The sequence below is a fragment of the Sorex fumeus genome, unplaced genomic scaffold (assembly GCF_029834395.1).
Source record: "Sorex fumeus unplaced genomic scaffold, SorFum_2.1 ptg000033l, whole genome shotgun sequence".
In the NCBI taxonomy this organism is placed as follows: Eukaryota; Metazoa; Chordata; class Mammalia; order Eulipotyphla; family Soricidae; genus Sorex; species Sorex fumeus.
This window is the reverse complement of record NW_026606090.1, coordinates 21,256,065-21,273,373: the sequence shown is the minus strand read 5'-3', so window position 1 is coordinate 21,273,373 and position 17,309 is coordinate 21,256,065. Positions and strand designations below refer to the sequence as shown.

Genomic DNA, 17,309 nt, shown 5'->3' with positions numbered 1-17,309 from the left:
CTCATTATCCCTATTATCCTCCATTAGAGCGAATTACTACCGTAGATTTTGATATTCCCTCACTTTTCTTTGAACTCGGTACTGCCTGGTAAGCTTTCTAGAAAGGTATGTTAAGAAATGTCCATGGAGAGTGAATCTCATGGAGAATGAATCTATTCCTGGACACCACCAATATACCAAGAGCTGCACACCACCTTTGATGGGGTATAAAGTAGAAGGGAACCAATCTTATAGGGAAATATATTTTTACAGATAAATATATATATATAAGCACACAAGGCTCAACCTCTAACAACATGTTACTGATCCCTAACAGAAGGGCTTAATGGCTCCTGGGTGAAATACAACAATGTTCACACACTTTCTTCTAAGAAACCTTTTATGGATCATTTTTAGAGGGTTATTCATAACAAGCAACACGAACTAAATTATTTTGGTTCTGCCTGGGGGCAGGGTTTGGGGTTTGGGATGGAAATATGGTGATGGGATTGGGTGTTCGAATATTAAATGTGATCAGGTATTGTCAACAACTTTATTTAAAAAAACAAAACAAAACAAAAAACAACTACCAAAAGAAAACATCCATGGAGGCAACCCAGGTGTTGGACTAGCTCAGGGCTAGCTCAGGGCTGCTTCCCTGCTCTGGTAGTTATACTCTGGGACAGAAAGACACGGGCAGGGCAGATGACTGGGTGGAAGGTGTTTCTCTTCACTTGCCTTCACGGAGGCACTTGGCTTCCCAACTGGCTCCTGGGAGACTAAGGGCCGGGCACTGCTGACACGGTAGCCACCGCAGCCCTGGCCAGCTCTATGGCAGCCGCTGAGTGATGGTGGAAGGCTGTGCTCAAACGGAGGAAATCATGCCCAGGGCATTGCTTAGAAGGGCAGATACAGAACTATGGGTCAAGCAGTAGTTGTGGGGGGAAAAAAAAAAGAGAGACAAGTAAGTAAAAAGGAAAATGCTCCTAGTACTGCACTTAGGGACATTTCTCTATCAGAAAAACTTTGTCACCCAAGTGTTGTCAGTCTTTAAGATGTGCTTATGTAGTGATAGCACAGTGGGTAGGGCGTTTGCTTTGCACGCAGCCAACCAGGGTTCGATTCCCAGCATCCCATATGGTCCCCCAAGCACCGCCAGGAGTAATTCCTGAGTGCAGAGCCAGGAGTAACCCTGAGCATCGCCGGGTGTGACCCAAAAAGTAAAAAAAAAAAAGAAGAAAAAAAAACCTGCTTATGTGCGACTGCAGGGATGTGCTTGATGCCCCACCCTGAATTCTCGAGTTCTCCTGAAGAGCTCAAGAAATAACTGGATTCTTCACTTGCATCAAATCCTCTAAGGAGCTGTGCTTTCACACGTGGTGCCCTGCCAGAGCTACTAAATGACTTACTGGAGTATATAGGTAGGAACATCCACGAGACTGGCACACTCTGGTACATATTTCAAGAAGCACTGCCGGGTCAGCTTGCTACGTACTCCTGCTGACACAGGGCGTTGTGTTTGTGGAACCAGCAATGAAGAAACCAACTTTCCATGGTGATTAGGAATTGACTGACTCTTCAGAACTTTCAGACTTTTGGGCACTGCCAATAACGAAGTTTGTCCAGAGGTGGAGTCTTTCTAGGGCTGTTAGAATATATCTCCAAAGTGGAACTCAGGAAACGAGTATCCCATGTGAAAAACTTGGATGAAAATGCCTCAGATCTGCTCTCAAAAATGTTAGCCTACCCCAGCCAATTCTAGCAAAATGGCACGGAATCATCTGTATTTTAATGATTTGGATGATCAGATTAGGAAGATGCATCTCTCTTGACAAAGAGTTTCCACATATTGTCAAGATTAGACATTTTTACTGTTGACTATTTTTGCACTGTGTATTTTTTTGTTGTTGTAAAACTTAAGCTGTACTTCATCTTCGAAGTTCAAATATATAATTTAGATATACAATATAGATATATAAACGTAGGTCTGAGTTTAAATGCAGTAATTTGGGGGGGTTGGAGCAATAGCACAGTGGGTTGTGATTTTATTTATTTTTTTTGCTTTTTGGGTCTCACCTGGTGATGTTCTGGGGTTACTCCTGGCTCTGCACTCTCGGGGGACCATATGGGATGCTGGGAATCGAACCCGGGTTGGCTGCGTGCTACCGCTCCAGCCCCACAGTGGGTTGTGATTTACTTTGCATGCAGCACCCCCTATATGTCTTCCCCTGGTCTTGTCAGGAGTGACTACCGATGAGCACAGAGCCAGTAGTAAGCCTTGAGCACTGCCAGGTGTGACTCAAAAAACAAAAGTTTTTTTTTAAAAAAATAAACATCATAATTTTGAATATGGGTTTAGAACTCACTGCAAAAACTCTTGTTACTAGAAAAAAACCTACAGATCTTTAAAAAAAAAATCTCATGGAATGAAAGTGAATAAGTAAAATTAACTACTAGGAAAACAAGTAATTGAGTAACATCTCTCAAAGGCTTAAAAATGCTTCTGGCCAGAGAGAGGTCAGTGGCCTGAGCACATATTCTCCATGTCAGAGGCTCTGAGTTCGATCTCTGACACTGCACGATTCACCTAAGCATCCACGTGCAACTCCTGAGCACTGCCGGATGTGTGGCCCCCAAATGAAACAAAAATAAAAATGCTTAACAAAACAAAAATAAAATCCCTTCTAGCAATCAGTTCTAAGGAAGAACATTTTGAAATGTCAACTAAGATATGCCCCGTAACATTTACTTCGCCCCCCTTAGAAAGTAACTAATACAGAATAGCTATGGTCCGCATGGATGATGGAATATCACACAGCCATGAAAAGTTCAAACAAGCAAAAGACTCATGCTATAATGTTAACAAGTGGCAAGAAAATTTTTTATGTCAAAGTATATATACATAAAAAAACCCCAAATATTTTAACACTTTATTTTTACTTCTTAGACTGGTGATTTTCTTTTAAAACTCTGTTCCTTTTATGATCAGTAGGCATAATATTCAACAATGAAAGGCATAGGATTGATTCTAAGTTTTCTCTCTTGTTCTTCTGAGTCTGCCTCCACACACAGACACACCTACCTTGTAACCACCAATCCGGTGGTCAGGTTTGAATTCTTTGCCATTTTTCAGCCAGCGCAGAGTGGGGTTGGGAGTCCCATTGGACGGGCACTTGAACTTCACGGTCTTGGCAGCTGGCACCGCGTGCAGCTTCTTTTCCATCTTTTCTGGGGACGTCCAGTATGGAGCCACGGCTGCCCAGGAAAAGCCGAGACAGGCCGGGGGGGTGCTGGTCAGGCCCAAGTGGATGCCCTCCCCACCTCTCCCCAACCACTGGGCCACCCAGCCCCACTCACACCCCACACCCAGACCCCAGGGGCAGGAAGACAGAAACTGTGTCTCACGCATACGGTTTGGTTTGGTGTTATCTGTCTCTTTCTCCTCGGAAGAGGAGTCATCGTCATCATCATCGTCCTCGGAGGAGGGGAGGGCATCTACGGGAAGGAGAGGGGCACTGAGGTCCCGCCCTAAGGACAGGACTCTCGTGACTTCCAGCCATATCGAGAGATCCGACTCTCACCTCCCTTCCCCATGGGCTCTGGGAGCCGAGAAAGGCAACCAGGGTGCCAGACTCCTCCCACCCTCTGCCTGGGCAAGCCCCATTGGGGTGGATCCTGCTTCTGAGACTCAGGGCTCCCAGACGCGGGGCCTGCAAGGACCCTGGGCCCCAGCCACATCCCGGCCCTGCTTTCTTTCTCTCTCCGCCTGCGGCTTCTCTCACCCCCGGGTGTCAGAGGAACCTACACAGGCGAAGGCACACTGCGGCAGGGCCATTCCCAAAGCTCTCCTGAACCCCTGCCGTGCAGCTGCTGAGGCCGCAGAGGACGGTGGGGGACGTGTGGTCCACGGGGACGCGTGGCCCCCCGCACAACCTGCCCTGCCACCACTCGCCAGCAAGGCCCTGGAGCAGGCGGGCCTCCTGCTGGGGTCCAGGCTAAATCTTTTTCTGGCCGTTCCCAGTGATTTGGAGGGAAACGGGCAGTTGGGGCCCTGTGCAGGGCTAACTGCTGCCCGAGGGGCGGCTTGCGAGCTGCCCAGGTACACGACTGTCAGAGAGGACATGCTGGCCAGCCTCGCTAGCTACGCCCAACAGTGTGGGACCTGCGTTCTGAAAGTGGCTGATGTCCAGAGTCCCAGAGCACTAGAGTCCCCAAGGTGCCCTGGGCAGCTGTAGCTGGAATCTTCCCGCAGGCCCTGGGCAGCTGTAGCTGGAATCTTTCCGCAGGGATGAGGTGTGGCAGGGTCCGTCCCGACACGGGAGGGGCCTCACTGGCCGTCTGGGGCCAAGCACTTAGTCCAGCACCCAGTACTTAGCCAAGGGCAAGGACAGGACCAGGGAGACTGTCGGGGGGGGGGGGGCGGCAGGGCGGGGGTGAGGCTCACACTGGCATGCCCCTACCCTGGGCTGGACGCCAGCACTGCACTCTTGGCCCTGGCACGGAACTACCGGCCTCTGGTGGAGGGTCATCCAGGTTGACCTCAGGCCCTCTGAGCACTGCTCGGAGCCTCCCAGGGCTCCCCAGTGAAGTGACAAGGACCCGATGGGAGGGACGCCGGAGGAGGCTCCAGACCGTCATCTCGGCAGACGGTGAGGGAGCAACCACTGGGCCGTCCTGCCAGGGAGGGAGGTCAGCTGCCAGCCAGGGCGGGCTTGAGAAGCCCCAGGACTGGGCCCACCCACCCGGTCACCTCCTGGAGAGCCAAGCCACGCGGCGGGCGGGTGCGAGGTTAGTGGGCAGCAGTTTCTGAAGCAGAGTGGGGGGGGGGGGGGCGGGGAGGGAGGCGGGGGCAGGGCCCGCTCTACCCACCTGAGACATTGACGGAGATGTAGGTGGTGTCGCTGCCCGAGGGGCTGCTGGTCACGCACGCGTAGAGGCCCGAGTCGGCGGGCGCGGCATCCCGCACCTCCACCTCCTCCCCCGTGATGTGGGTGCGGTTGCTCTCGGCCAGCTGCACCCCATCCCGCAGCCAGTTGATGCTCTGCACATCGTCCCGCAGCCGACAGCGCAGCTGCAGCAGGTCGCCGGGGTGGGCCAGGAGCGACTCCACTTCCACGGGGGCTCCCCAGGGCTGGGCTGCAGGGCCCCCCCCACAGGACGGGGAGGAAGCGAGGGAGGACGGAGAGAGGGGAGGGGAGAGAGAGAGAGAGGGCATTACGCTGAGCTGCACGGCCACTGCCGCAGGGAAAAAGGCCAGCCTGGGGGGGGGGGGGAGGGGGGTGTCTCCCGTCCTGGCTCCTCGCCCACCCCCCCACGGCCGAAGGAAGCAAAAGGCAAAGTTAAGCAGCGGCGGCGGCGGCAGCAGCGTTAGGCGGCTCCTAACGTCGGGGTCCTCGCCCCCCTCCTGCAGTCCAGTGCCCACTCCGTCCAGAACGGCCGCTGCCCGGCACATCAACCCCGTTTCATGTAGGCTGGCTCGGCCTGGCCCTGGCCCTGGCCCTGGGCACAGCCGGACACACCCCCATCGCCGGGATCTGCAGCCCCCACCCCCGTGAGGGCAGGTGGGGGGAGCCGGCCCGGGAGGGGTCAGCCCAGGGAAAACGTCGGCGAACAGCTGTGGGCCGCGGCTCGGGGCTGCTCTTCGGGACAGAGGCCCGCAGCTGCCACAGAGCCACACTTGCTCTGCGGCGTTCGCCAGAGCCGGACAAAGCGCCTTTCTTCTCAGCCCCCGCCAGGTCCCGCCCGCCTCCGCCCTGCGCACGGGCACATGCCCACTACCCCACTCTCTTCCCAGGACCCAGAGAGCCACCTGCTCTGCCCCGGCCCCAGCCCCAGGCTGGTGGGCACTCTACAGAGCCAGCCTGAAGCAGATCCCCAGGGACTCCCACGCCCACCCTCACTGGGGGGCATCCTGGGGAGCTCCAGCAACTCCCCACTGTCCCCACAGCGCCTGACTGAACCCCTGCTTCGGAGTCTGAGGCCCTGCATCCCCCTGGGCCCCTCATGCATGCCCAGCTGGCTGTGGTGCCCTCGGCCCGCAACACCCGTCTCCCTGCAACCTCGGCACCAGAGCCCAGGAAGGGCCCAGGATCCCGCGAAGGGGAGCTTAGCAAGGATGGCCACTCACGCCCCTTGAGCCCCTTCCTCCACCCACTCATTCCAACGGACTCTCTTCCCTCCTCTGTAATTGGTTTTACTTTGATCACAAACTCGACGGGGGCTCAGGGGATCAAACCCAGTGAGCTGTGTGCAAGGCCAGTGCCTTAAACTCCCGGACCACCTCCCTGGTTGGCCCCTTGAACACTCTCGGAAGTATTTCTGCTGGCAACTTCATAAAGGAGACAGAGAAACACAGGGAACAGTGTCGGGCCCGGCCAACGCCAATCGCCGGGCCCCGTGGGGCAGAAGTCGCATTGTGAGAAAGGGCACTGTTTTAGGTGGCCTGGATGCCAGCAGGATGGCACTCCCTCCGTTCTGAGTCAGGTCAAGAATAACACCACCAAGGTGAGGAGACCGCACAAGTGATCGAAACAAGCTTGTGGGTCTTTTAAAAAAAGACTCATTCTTTCCATTTTTAGTGCATGCGGTTTTGTTCGAAGAAGGCGGAAGACAAGCAGCTCGGACGGGCCCCCGAGGACGCAGCAGACGCTCCTACCGATCCAACCTTACTTCCCCCAGTGACCTCACTGATTAAATGTCCTGCAGCTCGTGATCCGTACCAGCGCTGGCCAAGCAGCAAACTCAGGAAACTCAAATTCTTAGCCTCGCCATCAACTTCAGACGGAAGGGAGCTGGGGGGACGCAGGCACCACGAGCTGGAGAAAACCACGAGGGGGCACAGGCCAGTTCTGGGGGTTCCGGCTTGAGGCCCTAACTCCCATGCACTCCAGTGAGATATGCTCCAAAAACTCTTCTAAAGGCGTCCGTGGGAAGTCTCTGGAAGGTTCCAGAGAAGTCCACTGGCTGATCCAGGCTTGATCCCCCCATCATATGTCCCTGAAGCCCCGCCTGGAGTGAACCATGAGTAGAACTGGGGGTGACCCCAAACAGAAGCTCTCTCGGGAGTGTCCCGGGCTCCAGCGGCCCCTCACAAGAGCCGAGGCCTGCCCTTTCAAAGGCTCTGCACACCTCTCCCCTAACTTCGTCTGAACCTCTCCAGGTCACAACTTTGTACCACTACGTCTTATTCTCCTCAAGGGCTATAATTCACATACCAGACGAGTCACCTATTTTAGGGTATAATTCAGTGGTTCGTGCTGTATCCTGAGTTATGCAACCGTCATCACATGAATCTAACTTCAGACCACTTTTACCAGCCCCCAGAAGAAATCCAGGCGCAGTCACAGGTCAGCCTTTGGTTTAAGCCACCACCACTCTGCTTCTCACTGTACCAACTGATGCAGACCTGTCAGGGAGCTGTCTACACAGCCGTCTACACAGAACCCTCCTGTGGAGGTGATCACAGAACACACAACACAGTCTCATGATGGGCTTCTCTGTAATTGTTTTTACTTTGTGATCACAAACCCGACGGGGGCTCAGGGGATCAAACCCAGTGAGCTGCGTGCAAGGCCAGTGCCTTAAACTCCCGGACCACCTCCTTGGCTGGCCCCTTGAACACTCTCGGGGTATTTCAGTGAGCCTGTGGCTGCCCTTCCAGGCTGGAGAATGTATCACTGCTTCATTCCTTCCCATGCCAGATACTTCACTGTTTGTACAGAACACAGTTATCCATTTAAGCATATTGTTTCCAAACTGTCCGAAGAAAGAGCACGTAATTCAAAGCAGAATTATGGATGGTAATTTCCCCACCGCTGAACAATGTCTGAAATGGAAAATACTGAGGGCTTGAAACGGACTTAGCAGCGGGTACGGGCTAATTTTCAGAGGTACCAAAAATTAGTCTTCAGTTTGGGGGTTATAATGATTTTTTTTTAAGGCCAATAATGCCCTTGGATGTAGGCCAACGCATCCATTTACAAAACGGTGAGGATGGCATTTTTCTCTGGGAGGTGACAGGGAACCTACTGCGTGCTGGTTTCCTGGGAAGGCTCTGCCTAGCGGCATCGTTGCTCTGGTTGATGGCCCTAATCTTGGGGGCCCTGTGTCAGGCAGCTGATTTAAGGGCATTGCTGCGCACGAGACGCCAGCCGCCCTCAAGTCACCCCTCTCTGGCAGTCTGAGTCTTTCCAGCACCCCAATTTCTACCTCGGCGGAAAGGCTCTGGCTGTTGGCTCCACACGGCCATTCTCTACACGAGATCCGCGAGCCAGGCTATAAACGCTGGGTGTCAGCGAGAGCGGAGTGAACAGACGCTTTTATTGGGCTTGCCACGAGAGACGAAAACAGAATGCCAGTTTATTGCTCAGCCACTTAAAACCAACTCTTGGAGAATCTAATTTAATTGGAATGGGGAAGCTGTGAAGGAAGCAGCTAACCCAAACACTTGCTTTATCTATCTTCTTTCCCCAGAGAAGAGGTGAGGAATGGCGGCCGAGGACTTTTGGCATCTGGATTCCATGGTGACCTAGCCTGAGCTGAAAACGTTTGGCTGCAAGTCAAATGACTTTGCTCTTCCAGGCTCTCGGTGCGGTGTGTTCTGTGTACTGGGGAAGAACCAAGGAACTGCACTGAGCTTACCACAGGGGGCAGGAACAGTTGGGGCTGACCTGACACCCTCACGCAGTGGGCTGCCACATCAGAGCAGACCCAACATCTTGACTCTAAACCTTTGTCTCTGCCAACTTGCAGCACTGCGCAGGGCCAGGGGAATGAGCTCTGAGGAGGCCCGAACAAGCACAGACCTTGTTTTCCCTGAGAAGAGGCCTAGTTCCCACGTCTGAGGCGCAGACAGGAAAGTTCCTTCAGAACAGCTCCCCTGGGTGCCTCTGTGAGCTCTTGGGACAGTGCCAGGGGGTGAAAGGGATTAAAGCAAGGGCAGAAGCGGCTGCCCCTCCCTATCAGGATGATAAGATTCAGCCCACACCTTCAGAGCTGGAAGCACTTTGTACTGCAACACCAGGCAACTGGAGAACAGAACAGCTCAGGGCGGTTCTTAGGTTCCAGGGAAGTCCTAGGGGCTGCCGGACAGATGCTCAGGAGCAGGGCTGAGTTTGGGGACAGGCAGTGGGAGGTGACACTGGGCCTTCTGGCCTGCTTGGAGCAAGGTTCAGTCAAAGCACAAAGACACCAAACACAGCCATCAGGATTCTGGCCTGTGCGGTGGGAAATACAGTCCCACCAACATACGTGTCCACAGAGCCATGGACACAGGCCGTGCAGATACCTGAAACTGTATCTGGAAAAAAACACTGCAGTGGTTCTGGCCTGCACAGCCCATTGGGTCTGGACGTGGCCCTTCCCCAAACCACACAACTGAACACAGACCCAGGGAGCAGACGGGCGCATCTGCACAGCACTCAGCAGCTCACCCTGCACCTTTCCGGGAGGATCTTGGGACCTTTAATCAATTCTGAAACCAGGACACCAACACTGGCCAATACTTACAGCATGCTTCCTGTGTCCCGTATGTAATCTGTGCAAAGCTTTTTAACACCAACTCTCATTTGATCCTCACCCAATCCCGTGAAGCCGAGCCTATCAGGAGTTTACGTTATGGTTGCGCAAATTCACCGTGTGCCAAGGACAGCCCTCAGGAATCCTCATGCCAAGGAGGCTCTGGAATTACCCTCTCTGGCCAGAGGGGCACTGAGGCAGAGCCGCTCAGTATGTGCCCCAGCACCGGCCCTAATTTACAAGCTGCAGAGCTGGGGTCTGAGCCCCAGCGGCCTCTCCAGGGCCCACGCAGACACGTCTGGAGAAACCCTGACGCTTTTGTTTGGATGGTTTGGGGGGGCCACACTCTGCGGTGCTCAGGGGTTACTTTGGACTCTACACTTAAGGCATGACTCCTGGTGCTTGAGGGATCATATGGGATGCTGGGGATCAAACCCAGGTTGGCTGGGTGCAGGTACTTCCCTGGCCCCAGACCGTCGTGACTTCCGGAAGCAACTGAGAAACACGCTCTCTACCCAGCTCCCGTCCTCTCTCAGGCAGCCGCCATCTCCTCACTCGGCAAATGAGTCTCTGAATTGTTTCCTTGGCTTCTTCTTTCCTTTCCTCAGTCACAAACTACCTTACAATGTATGGCATAAAAAATAATTGCGGGGGGGGGGGGCGCTGGAGAGATAGCACAGTGGGTAGGGCGTTTGCCTTGCACGCGGCCGACCCGAGTTTGATTCCCAGCATCCCATATGGTCCCCTGAGCACCGCAGGAGTAATTCCTGAGTGCAAGAGCCAGGAGTAACCCCTGTGCATCTCCAGGTGTGACCCAAAAAGAAAAAAAAATATTGTGGGGCAGGGAGTGTGGAGTGGGCAGGGCTCTTCCTTTGTATGCAGCCAAGCCAGGGTGTCTCTCCAGCACCTCCTACGGTTCCCCAGCCCTGCCACAAGTGATTCCTCAGCAGAGCCAGGAGGGAGCCCTCAGTAAGTCCGAGGAAGCCCAAGCACTAAGAGATCTAGTTATATCCGACACAGATTAATCTCAGGTAGAGCGCAGCACTCACTGCTTGTGTATCTTACGCATCATCACTACAGTAAGTCCAGTTACCTGCTCCCCGTCCCACAGCTTACCTTTCCATGTATAGCTGGTACCTTTTGTCCTAGCCACGTCCAGCTGCAATGACCAACCGCGCAGGCTGCCCTGCAAAGCCAGCGCTCTCCTCTGAGTCCTCTCCAGCCCATGCCTGCCTTCTGGCTGACACGTGCCGCTTCCTCTCCGTCACTCTGTGCCCTCTAGAGAAGGGAGCACCCTGGGCACTGGGAGTGGCCAGCAGACGACTGAGGCAAAGGGCCTTGATTCATGTTCCTTGGAATCACAAGGAAACAAGGAAACGGGGGTTGAGGACCCGATCAGGGGTCAGCCCTGGCTGTGACTGCTGGGTCCTAGAGGTGAGGACCATCACGGTACTCAGGGCTGGACTCAGGGTGGACGCCACCGGCCGCCTGCCCTCTTAGGGGCCTTGCCTCACCATGCAGCAGCAGTCACCTGACACCCGGGCCCTCACAAGACCCTCATCCTGGAGGGCAGCATACAGCTGATGACCTCTGATGACCCCTGCCTGCCGCATTGAGAAGATTAAGGACATCAGGCAAAGGGGCTGTCACCCTCCCTCGGGCCAGTGTTCCTGGTCACACAGGCGCAGATTATCCCTGACCCCTCTACACAGCCGCTCTGCAAACCCCCCTCCCCCAGCGCCCACAGGGCCAAGCATCCTAGCTGGCCATGTCCTATGCAGCCTGGCCACTGGCCTCGCTGCCGTGACTTTGCTTCCTCCCCCTGGGCAAGAGAGAGGACCACTGCTCTCTAACCTTCCCTGAGCCTAGATCATCCTTCGGACATCCCTAATTCCGTTCTTTTTATTTTTTTTCCGGGGGGGGGGAATGGAGCATTTTTTTGAGAGTGCGCAGGGATCACTCCTGGAAGAGTTGGAGGGAGGGCCATGAATGGTGCCAAGGATTTAACGGGGGTCACCGTGTGCCAGCCGAGTGCTCTGCTCCCCATGCAACCCCTTCCCAGGAACTTGCCACGGCCCAGCTTTCCCTCGAGCGTGGCTCGGCCCAGGAGTCATCTTTGCTGTCCAGGGGAGGGCAGGGATCCTTGATTCCAAACGCTGAAGGGGTTGGAGCGTGGCTCATGGCCCCAAAAATCTAGGCTTAAGGGAGTGACTCTGGGCTTAGGACATCAGGGGTGAGTGGCCCTCCTGTAGGAGTGCCACGGGGGACAGGTGGTCCAGAAGTGTTTACAGTCTTGGCACAAACTCTCCAGAGATAAATGAGAGGGCAATTGTGGGTGGGGGAGGAACTGGGGTGGCTTTGAAAGCCGCCCAGCGGGGGCCCCGAGAGCTCTCTGCAGAGGGTTTTATTGCATTATTTTGCCTTTGAAATGGAACTGAAAACTCACTTTAGTCTGGCCAGAGAGGGAGAAATCGCACTGAAATACCAAAGAGAGGGGGGCTGGATGGGTGGACTCATCCCGGGGCCTTGGGACATGAAGAGGAAACCCTAGAGATTTGGGATTCCTTGGGCTCGGAGGCGGGGGGGGGGGGGGTGTGGGGTGGCCGGGAAGCCGCGGAAATGGGGAGCACATGTGTGGTGGGCCGCTGGGACACCGTGGCAATTAGCGGGGCGACACCCTGACCTCACAGCCTTCGCCAGGCCGACCCAGGTCGTGCGGTGTAGGGTGGCGGAGGTGTTTTTTTTTTTTTAATAGAAAAAGGGAAAGAAGGAGCATTTTGCATGCAAATGGGCCTCTGCCAGAAGTGCCCATTAAAATGTAAAAACTCCACTTTCAGGCTGACAAAACGGTGCAAACTGCTGTGTTTGCCAGAGGGGCAGCAATACAGCTGGCAACAAAGGGCCGCGGAACAATGGTGGGCTGAATGGCCCGTCAGCAGGTCCCCGCGCGCGTTGCCATGGGGACCCCACCGGGGCTTACTAAAGGTATTTCCTGAGGAGAAAGGCAGCACACACAGGCCCCGGCAGCCCGGCTAATCCTGACAGGAAGCCTCCAGCCTCAGCCATTCAGCAGCCCAGGGGCTTGGGGCCGGAGTTTTGTTTTGTTTTTATTAAAAAAAGATTTCGGTCTTTTGTGTGTCCCACGTCGTCACTGTAATTTACTGCAGAGCGGCCTGTGCAGCCCATACTGCAGTCGACCCCAGAGCCCACCCCAGCCCCCCACCCCCAAACGGCTCTCCAGGGCCGCAGAGCCCCACACAGGGGGCATCTGGGCGCAGAGCTGGACAGGCCTTCCAAGAGACGTCTCCAGAGTCCAATGGTGACAGGATGGAGTGGGGGGGTCAAGGCCCCCCACTGAGCGCGGAGTGGGTGCATCTGTTTGATGCATCCTGGTATCTGCATGCCGCCCCCCAGAGACCACGCCCTAGTCTCAGTCCCGGTGCGACCCCCCCCCACCTTCCCTACCTCCCACAAAGGGGAGCGATCGAACACCCAGGCTGTAATTAAGCGATTAACAAAGGAATGTGCCCAGGAGTTGTTTTAAAAGAAATTCCCCTCTTCCTCTCTCCCCAGCAAAAACTCTCGCCCCAGTTGTTTGCCTACACACCAGGGTCGAAGCCCAAAATAAAACTCACTACATCCATTTCCCCAAAGCAATCCCCAGCGGCCACTCTTGTCTCCCTCCAGCTTTACCGAGAAGAGGAAAGTTTGCCGACCACCTCGACACCCGGGAGGACGCCCGGGAGGTTCAGCCAAGGGAGAAGCCCCGCAGCCATGGGAGGAGGCCCAGGAGGCCACCCCAACTCCCAGTTCCTGGAAGTTTGTGTCACTGGTTCACACTTGGCACTTGACACCAGAGGAATCCGGGCCCGGGCAGATCAGGGAAGAAAGCCAACAACACAGCTGGCGGCTGAGACAGGATCCGCAGTGTGACAACTGCCCCCCAGGACACACTTTGGGGGTAAATTAACATTTCCTGAGCTAGCCTGTGTAGGGAAGGGGTCGCCCACGGGAGGACTGGGAAAACGCCAAAAGCTCAACTGCTTCTGTAGGATTCGAACCCAGATCACAAAAATGGGTTCGCTAAGTTCATACTCTTGCAACCGGACTCTTCTCATGCAGAATCAGAAACCACAGTGACTGGGATTCGGTCCAGGAATGCCACAGAACACCCAGGACACTTGGGCCGCTGTGCAGGAAGCAAAGGCCTCCCAGAGAACCCCGGCTCTGGAGGCAGCGAGATGCGAGATGCGGGGCATTTGCTCCTGCTTTTGTTTTTAAAAAGAAATTCCTAAAACCACAAAGCAAAAGATTCCCTGGCCACCAGCTGGTATGAGAAGTAAAGGACATGTTCCACGTGTGTGCGAGAGAGAGAGAGAGAGAGAGAGAGAGAGAGAGAGAGAGAGAGAGAGAGAGAGAGAGAGAGACCCTCCCACCCTGGCCCCGAGCCCGGCCTCCCAGCCATGTGTCTGCAGCTGCGACCTGTCATGCACTTCCTGGTCTGGGTTCTGTAATGGAAAGATCATTAAGCGTGGGGGAGGGGAGGGGAGGCAGGCATCAGCGCGCAGCGCAGCCCTGCAGCGCCCACTCTGCAGTGCTCTGACCTCAGAGTCCCTTCAGGTTCCTAAAAGAAAAAACGTGTGTGTGTGTGTGTGTGTGTGTGTGTGTGTGTGTGGTGGGGGGACGACGACACTCCCACCCTCCCCACACCCCGCAGAGCTTGTTTGGGGGAAGGGGCCAGCATCTGGGCAGGAAAGCGTGTGTCTCCCCTAACTGCTTGCTGATGAATTAGCAGAGGCCTCAGCTGCTTCAGGGTTTGCCTTTCTGCCCTGCACCCCCTCAGCCATGGCCCCTGCTGGAAGCTCAATTCATGGGGGTTCCGGCATCCCAGCACACCCACCATATTCCTTCCTGTCCAGCTCCAGGGGTGGGGCTGGGCCAAAGGCTGCCTGAGAGAGTGGGAAAGGTTCAAGAAATGACCCTAGTCTGACTTTATGGGAATGAAGGTATAAACCATTTAATTTAAAAGTTAAATGGTGGGGGCTGTAAAAATAGAGCAGGAAGGGTGCTTGCCTGGCATGCTGCCGACCTGGGTTTGATCCCTGCACCTTTATGCTCCCCCTTGAGCACCACCAGGAGTGATTCTTGAGCACAGAGCCTGGAGCAAGCCCCCAGCATCGCCAGGTGTGGCCAAAACAAGACGTAACAAAACAAATGATGTAGGAAGGTGATGATGTGACAAAACAAATGGTGTTGCTAGGGGCTGGGGAAGGGGTTAGTGTTTAATGGGTTCAGAGATTCAGTCAGGAATGGTGAAAAGTTCTGGAGATGGAGGTTCCAGGGTGAACACATCTTGCACACAGTCAACCCGGTTCGATCCCCGGCATCCCATACGGTCCCCAAGCTCTCAGGAGTAATAGTCGAGAGCAGAGCTAGGAGTCGGCCCAGTGGCCCCAAAACAAAATAAATCTAAGTTAAAAATGGAAAATTCTACTTTATAACCACACAAAAATGATGGTGCTCTATGGCACTGGGTTTTTTAAAATGTTCCAACTTGACAAAGTAAGTTGTCAACCCTGTAAAGTTTCCCTCAAACTGGGATGGTTTCTACTGGGCCTGGAATCTACCTTGGGGACCACGGGTCTGTTCACAAATCTGCAGGACAGGGAGGTGTGAGGTGATTCATTTATACCCCACGCAGCCATGGCCGTGCTTCCATTTTCCTCTCCTCCACATATGTGGAAGCTGAACACCGAGCACTGTTTTAAGAAATGCAAAGCATGTGGCGTAGGGATTTCCCCCCAGAGTTGCAGTAAGGCTCTCAGGCAGCGTCTGGGGCCAGGTAAGGACCAACATCAACACCCCTTTGCTCAGATAACCTGGGAGAGGTTCTGAGGCTCCTACCCTGGGAATGTCAGCATTCCAGGTCCTCTGGGACACAGAGGCAAGTTTAAAATCCTGATAAAAACCATTTGGCCCCTCTCTCCGTTAGAGCCAGCTGGCTGAACTGGTGACCATGAACTGTGAGTGAGCTTTGGGGCATGTCCCCTCCCCGCTCAGGTCTCAGTCTCCTCAGCGGGAAGCATGTGGATTTGACGAGCTCTAGGCATGTTCCAGCTCCAACGGGGTATTCACTGGGCATCACTGACCATCAGCCTTCCAGCCCCCACAGTGGGAGACCTTCCTTTTTTTGTGTGTGTTTTTGTTTTTGTTTTTTGGGTCACACCCTGCAATGCACAGGAATTAACCCAGGTGGTGCTCAGGGGACCATATGAGACCTTCCTTCTTAAAGAGATACTGTTTGGGGGCCGGAGTGCTAGTGCAGTGGGGAAGGGCCTGGCCGGTCCTGAGGCTGACCCGGGTGAGATCCCAGCCTCCCATACTATCCATCCCACTGGGCGAACCCTGCAGAGCCATAGCTCAGTCCTGAGCATCACTGAGTGTGACCCAAAGACAAAACAAAAATAACAACAGCAAAGAGATGCTGTTTCAGCCGCACAGCTTCCGCTACTGGCACCTGCAATAAGGCCTTCATTCTCTGGCTCTTCTCCTCGCCTGAGGTGCTGTCATGAGAGGAAGCCTCAGAAACCTCCGATCAGAAAGCACTGGAGAGGCCAGAATACTGCAGGTCAGGTCACCACGATCACCCCACAAGAACAACCTAGGCAAATAAATCAAACCAAAAATAAACAAACAACTGCCTGAGGGAAGTGAGGGCAGACACGATAGAATAAATGCTGTTTCCAAATGCACCCTCAAAAGTATTAATAGAGTCTTTAATGCTGAAGTCAAGATAAGAAAAGTTCTGAATTCCAGAGGGGACCTTCATGGGGCAGTCAGAGAGGAATCTGACTGTCTAAGGTTCAAAAGCTAATTCCTAAACCTAAGGAAAATAAACCTTAATTCCAAAGGTAAACTGGAGTTTGACAACAAAGGAGCAGAGATGGAGGACGCACAGCACCCTTCTAAAGGGCTGCAGCACTGACCGGCATTCCACTGGGGTGATAACTGACTTCAAGTCAAAGCTTCAGCAAAGCAAGAAAGTGCCCAGGAATGTCTCCTTCCTCAAACAGCACCCGACAAACGTCCTTCAACCACCGCCAGTCTGAAGCGATGTTTAAGAATGACTGCTCTTCAGACTGGAAAGATAGCACAGCGATAGGGTGCCCTTCTTACACACAGCTGACCTGGGTTCGACAAACCCTATATGGTCCTTCAGGCCCCACCAGGAGTGATCCCTGAGTGCAGAGCCAGGAGCACTGCTGGGTGTGGCCTAAAAATACAAAAACCTCCATGACTGACTTGGAGGCCAGCCGAAATGGTAGCTCAGATAGAGAAGGGAGCACCAAATAAAGGGGGTTGGGAGGACCCTCCCAGGATGGGAGATGCATGCTGAAAGTAGGCTATAGACTGAACATGACTGCCACTCAATGCCTCTTTTGCAAACCACAGCACCCAAAAGGAGAGAAAGAACAAAAGGGAATGCCCAGCCACAGAGGTGAGGTGGGATGGGGGGGATGGGGGGTGGGAGGAATACTGGGATCAGTGGTGGTGGAGAGTGGGCACTGGTGGAGGGATGGGTACTTGATCAATGTATAACTGAAACCCAAGCACAAAAATCTGTAAGTCTACAACTGTACCTCATGGTGTTTCACTAATAGAAAAACAAAACAAAACAAACAAACAAAACCCAAACCCAAGTGGTCTGACTACGCTGTTTATAATCAGTTTCCCAAGCCACTAAAATAGAAGGAGCACCTACCTTCTAAACTGGTGAGAATTTAAAATGTGATCCTTGCCTACTCTGAGGACGT

The 17,309-nt window shown here is 54.1% G+C and overlaps 1 protein-coding gene across 2 annotated transcripts in view; it reads right to left on the bottom strand.

Annotated features, from left to right (window-relative positions):
- The window catches only part of FGFR1 (fibroblast growth factor receptor 1), a 48,785-nt gene that overhangs the window by 11,013 nt on the left and 20,463 nt on the right, over nt 1-17,309 (bottom strand). The window contains exons 3-5 of one of the 2 annotated variants that reach the window (XM_056116775.1): nt 4,849-5,115; nt 3,385-3,474; nt 3,062-3,234 (exon numbers count right to left, since the gene is read on the bottom strand). In XM_056116775.1, the coding sequence (XP_055972750.1) occupies nt 3,062-3,234; nt 3,385-3,474; nt 4,849-5,115 (530 nt within the window). The remainder of the gene's footprint in view (nt 1-3,061; nt 3,235-3,384; nt 3,475-4,848; nt 5,116-17,309) is intronic. The other variant, XM_056116776.1, reaches the window with a different exon arrangement.